Source organism: Centruroides sculpturatus, unplaced genomic scaffold (genome assembly GCF_000671375.1).
Source record: "Centruroides sculpturatus isolate CEXI.00-Female unplaced genomic scaffold, Cexi_2.0 scaffold1611, whole genome shotgun sequence".
Classification (NCBI taxonomy): domain Eukaryota; kingdom Metazoa; phylum Arthropoda; class Arachnida; order Scorpiones; family Buthidae; genus Centruroides; species Centruroides sculpturatus.
Window position 1 is genome coordinate 146,694 of NW_019385986.1, and position 5,820 is coordinate 152,513.

At 36.3% G+C, this 5,820-nt stretch overlaps 1 protein-coding gene across 3 annotated transcripts in view; it reads right to left on the reverse strand.

Moving 5' to 3' along the window:
* LOC111612949 (glutamate receptor ionotropic, delta-1-like) overlaps positions 1-5,820 on the reverse strand; it is a 23,544-nt gene that overhangs the window by 12,660 nt on the left and 5,064 nt on the right. For 2 of the 3 annotated variants that reach the window (XM_023354240.1, XM_023354239.1), the window contains exon 8: positions 1,842-2,098. In XM_023354240.1, coding sequence (XP_023210008.1) covers positions 1,842-2,098 — 257 coding nt within the window. Of the gene's footprint in view, positions 1-1,841; positions 2,099-3,617; positions 3,669-5,820 lie in introns of those variants that run through there. The other variant, XM_023354241.1, reaches the window with a different exon arrangement.

The window sequence follows — 5,820 nt, forward strand, 5'->3', positions numbered from 1 at the left end:
GAATGTCAGCATTCACACAGTCGTTTCGTGTATGTACGAAATATTTGCTAAATATCATTATTTCTCACTTACACCGGCAAATGTCGACATTCAGCATGCACTGATGGTGAATGTTGAATAAAAATATTTTTATTACGTTAAGACTAAAATGCAACTTCTTAATATGTCAAAATAGGAGAAAGCTTAAGTAACAACACATGTAAATAAACTGTTGAACCAAAAACAAACAGTACATTCTAAATCATTAAAGAAAATAATACAATAATAAACTTACACATAAATTATGTGATTAACGTTATACAATCTTATTTATTGCAACAACTTAAACTGTTATGGAACTTTGAATTTCACAAGAGTCCCTTGCTTTTACAACTGCATTTATTCGTGGAACACTTCTTATTGCAATGACAGCGTGTATAGCCTTGCTCTCCACTTTTCGAATTAGCTGTAGCTGCTTCTCTCGGCGATATTTCTTGAGAAGAAATCTCATCTATGGAAAGTAACTTTTCTTTACAAATTACGAAGTGATTACGGGTATAAAGCTGCTTCAGGATACCATTTTCGTTTGCTAAATTATAAAAGTCTGAATCTTCTATTCCAACCACAACCGCAATACATTTCGGGTATCTGTACGGCCACGATCGACATCAGGAACTTGTATTCGTACGGTATCACCAATTTGAGCAGAAGAAAACGGCGAAAAATTTGGCGACAGACTGTCGCCTCTCTGTCAACAAAAGCTTCTGGGGTGTCGTTTCGACCTCCACCAAAGCTTATCTGTGCTTGTCGACATACACTGGCGATTGTTCGAATGTATAATAATATAACCAAATATTCTGTCTTTCACCGTCGTATTTTGTATGTGTCGACATTCACCGGAGAATATCGACATTCTCTAATTTCGGTCTTTTACAGTAACAGCGTTTCCGTAAACAAATAAAACAAAATACATGTATAAAAGACTTTCAACTTATTTTGCATTTCTCGGCATTTCAAGGTCCCCCCCGATTCCAAAAATGTAAAAGTCTTTGGGGGGCATTTTTGACTGATCGCCATACTTTCCCTCTTCTGTAATAGCCGCTAAAACATAAAATGTCTTTTGTGAAACGCGTGTTTCTAAGAAACCGATTTGAATTCTAACTTTTTCTTTAGAATAAGCCATTAAATTTTAATAATTAAATGATAACGATTTACTTTTCCAGCTTTGTTATGTATGCATAACAAAGGAAAGTATTGGAATCGTGTCAGATTTGACTCTCCGAGTTTTTTGCAAATCTGCGCGTTTTGTAACCTTTTAAACCTAAAATAAGCAAAAACACTACAAAAAATTCCATGCACGTGTGTCTCTGTGTGTGCGTGTGTCTTGTCATCTATTTCGTTTAATATCTCAGGATGGAGTGAAGATTAAGAAACGAAATTAGGCACGGTAATTTGTATATAAGAGACATTGATGATATTAAATTTCGGTAGACAAAGGACAACAGGATAGGAAGATAAAGGGAGTCATGTCTCGACAGGGATCAGACTTAAGGAAGATTTTACTCGTTATTAGCATTTACAACCTGCCCTCGAAATTAAGCCATTAATAATTAATAATATAAAAAGGTTTTTCGATAAAATTGCATAATAAATGGAGCTACACACAACTTATTTATTAATAGTGTAATTAATAATATAAAAGTTATTCTACATTTTAAATATAATCTCATAACAGCTGGAAAAGTTATGCAACTCGTTGTTGGAATTTTTTTAAAATATTTTATACTCAATGCCTGATACCTGTACCAGTTATTAAAGCATTATTTAGAAAATAAAACAAGGATATGATTGTTTCTACGTACATTCTATCGACTTCTTTCTTCAACGGAAAGTCCTTCCTTACTGCAAATGCTACGCTAATGGTAAGAAATTGATCATTGGATATCATAAATTTTCCAATTAAATTTTTCGGTGTCATCAAATCAAAAACTATCTCGTAATTAATAAAAGCGCAACGATCCTGGGCTGTACGATAAAAGCATTGACCCATATCTTTTATCAAGCCATTTCGATTTCTCACGGATTGAGCAAAAAGCTTCATTAATGTTGAGTTTGAATTCTAAAACAAACATTGAGAAAATAATTATTATTTTAAATTGATTTATTAAAAATAAATTCATTTTATAATAAAATAAGACTTTAATACTATTTTCAAAAGTGAAATCGCAACACCACGAAGGAATGCACATAGTTACATGTACAGTACTGCATATTGCAGAAGACAAAGATATGCAAATGGTTAAGTTTGCGTATGCATCGGGTCACATGGTACCCACTTTCGGACTATAAAGACCAGCAGCCGGCTCGGGCCGTAAATGCGACAGTTTGCGACACAGTCAAACTTTCAAAGAAGCAAAAGAAATGCCTCGGAGACGACAGTAAGCTGAATACCACCAATTGACGACTGGAGAACGAGGCCGTATCCTGGAACTACGCTACATCGGTTTGTCGAGCGCGCAGTTGCCACGTGTGTTTGGCACAATGTACAATCCAGCAATATGTGATAGGATGGACACAAGAGTATCTGCAAACACCTTGAAGAGGGTGTAGCGGTGTCCCAGGGAACGCTAAGTACCAGCTCTTCTCACCAAGTGTTGCGCCACAACGGGCACCAAGTGTTGCGCCACAACGGGCAGCTATGATGCACAACGGGCATCATAGCTGATCAAACACGATACCCCCTATAGTGTTTGATCAGCAGACAGCTCTGATGCACATTTCTGGTACTCTGACAGCGGACCAATATGTCACACGAACTCTGAGGCTTGTGATTCGGCCACTGGTGCAGGCCTCATTCAACACGGTGTTCCATCAAGACACTGTCCGACCGCACTACGAACTCTCTCCAGCCCGAACGAAATTCAAATCCTTTCCTGACCTGCTACCTCGCCGGATTTCTCTCTCCCATTGAACATCCTAGTTAGTCGCGAGTTCGCGCCTGCTTAACGAGCTAGTCGCGAGAAATTTTCCGGATTTTATTCATGTGTCTAATATCTAAATAGCGGCCTATTTTCTATAAAAGTCTTCCCCGGAGCTTGACATGTCGCCGATGCGTTGCATTATCTTAATCGAATAAAACCAAATCTTCTTCGTGCCCACAAAGTGAAAGGGAAAAAACTGAAATTTTATTTAAAGTATTCTAAATTAATTTAAAATATAGTAGTAAAATCACGCGAGGATCGAACGAATACTAAAAAAATTAATTAAATGTTCGTGATAAAAGGTACTATATAGATTTATAAGTGTAATAATACACGCCACATTCTGATTTACTTTAGCTCTTTGCAAAAACGACTTCTGGCACGCAACGATTTTGTAAAGGTCAGAAAAACTATTTTCTTGTGAATAAAAAGAGATTTGTTCGATATAAATTATTGTTACAAGTTTATAACTGATGTAAAACTTTGCTAAATCTAACTAAAAAAAATTAAGTCAATTACGAATAAAATTTATATGTTCAATAAAATTTCGTAGTTTTCTATTCTTTCTAATCAATTATTATTGATTTATTTCTATTTACTGTATACAACTGTTTACAAGATGCTTGAGGCTGACTGGATCTAGTTCCTAGTTTCCCTCCTCCAGTTACATCACTAATCTATAGTAGTCATATATTTTTGTTTGTAGTCCTGTACAAAAGAAGAGAAATGAGTGAATGCTCTTATTAAGTTATTAATAAATATATAAGGGTACAGTTACTTTCTGAACACTCTGTAGAATTGGTATAGAAATTATTAGTAATGTTTCGTTCCTAATTGATATAATGAAATCTACTAAAATTAGTTTCAGTGTAACTATTGATATAATTTATCTGTGATCAATTGTTGTTTGGTTCGTTTCGATGCTTCATGTCGCGCTGATGTAAGGAAGTTTCAATACTTGAAACCATGCATTACCATAAAGAATGTTTCCGTTTTAAATGTTTAGGATCCAAATTCCTGTACGTAACTTTCTAACTAATTCACAGTTAAATTTTTCTGTTTACCCATAGCTACACACCAACAGAATGCCGAAAATCTATCGGGCTAGTTTAAGGCTAATTACTAAATAAATTACGTAACCAATTTGGCTCTAGAGGTAAGCGTTAGGCGCCATCTCTTATTAACATTAATAATTATAAATAAATTAATTAATTTAAATAATTTAGAACCGCCTTGCCGGGGCTTGCGATGGCCGGTTGAGTGCCTTATTGGATGTAGGACGTGGGCACTGAATGTGTCCCCAGCCGGCGTTGTAATAACCGTCGATGGTTATATAGTTAGCTTCTATACGCTGGAAGAGGAGATCGGACTGGAGGTCCGGATAGCGTAACTGGCAACGCATCTGCACGGTAAGCAGGAGTTGTGGGTTCGAGTCCCGCTCCGGGCCGATTTTTTCTCCCAGCGGTTCTAAATTATTTAAATTAATTAATTTATTTATAATTATTAATGTTAATAAGAGATGGCGCCTAACGCTTACCTCTAGAGCCAAATTGGTTACGTAATTTATTTAGTAATTAGCTTTAAACTAGCCCGATAGATTTTCGGCACTCTGTTGGTGTGTAGCTATATTGTATATCGGGTTTGTATGTTTACCCATATTTTTGGTTGAACCGAACTTGACATAACGGAATTTTATTATGTGCATACTTTATACTCGGAAGTTTGATTACTTTACTCACAAGAAATTATCGTCCTTGTGCAAAATACAAAGATGAAATGTAACTTTATTCACAAAACATTAAAATGTCAGCACTAGGATTTGTGTCAGTGGATTGACGGAGTAAGGCAGTGGAACATATGGGTGATCTGCCAATGGGGTAACTTCTACAGGACTTCCTATGTAGAAACTGAATTCTGTTTAGGTGTTAGACACATTAAGAAAACTCAGAACACTGCATGGTAACCAGCACAAACCAATGACCAACTACTATTGGTCAATGGTTTTATTTATTCGGCCACTGGTGGGCTTGATTTGTGTCGCTGTATGAAGACTTTTGGGGCATCCTGTATAAAAGAAACTAATGAACGATATTGACCATTAACCCGTGCAAGTTCGTTGTGTGTTGATCAAAACCCCCATTCCTTGTTTTTAAGGTCAATTTAGCCTTGAATGTGACGTTGAATCATAGAATTTGGAGCTCTTTGCGTAATACACAATACCCTTTTTCGGACCCGCCCCTCGACATTCGGCCGCCTCATTTTGGGCCTGATCGAACCCATTATGGGCTTGCTTAGTGCCCTCGGGATGAATAGAGTTTTAAAAAACTACTCAACTATGGAAACAAGCTATAGTTTTTTGAAGCACTTATTTAGCCCTCAAAATGGTCAAACGTGCAAATTGTGTAGTAAAACATCACAAATGCTTATAAAATATGCATTATCGGACAACTTTAATTTAATGCACTTGGATTCAAATCGTGTTTATATCGGTGTTTTTACATCATAGCATTCAAGAAAAAACATCCGCAAGTGCATACAAATCCAAGGCTTATTTAGGAGAGATCGGGGCAAGATCGGCATGTTAAGCTTTACTTAAATTTTGTGTAATAAATACTGCTGTAAACTGAAAAAAAAGCTTTGCATATTGTCTATTGCAGTGATTCTCAAACTTTTTCGATCTACCGTCCCCTTTGTTCCATAAAGTTATACCCAACGCCCCCTAACCCATTTTCTCTTGTGTGAGAAAAGGATTGGAAATATTCTTAGGAAAACTTTTCTATGAATTTCACACTTTGTGCTCTTACTGTACATTGTTCTCATCATCTGGAAACCATTAAACGCAATGTTTCCTCTTATCAGC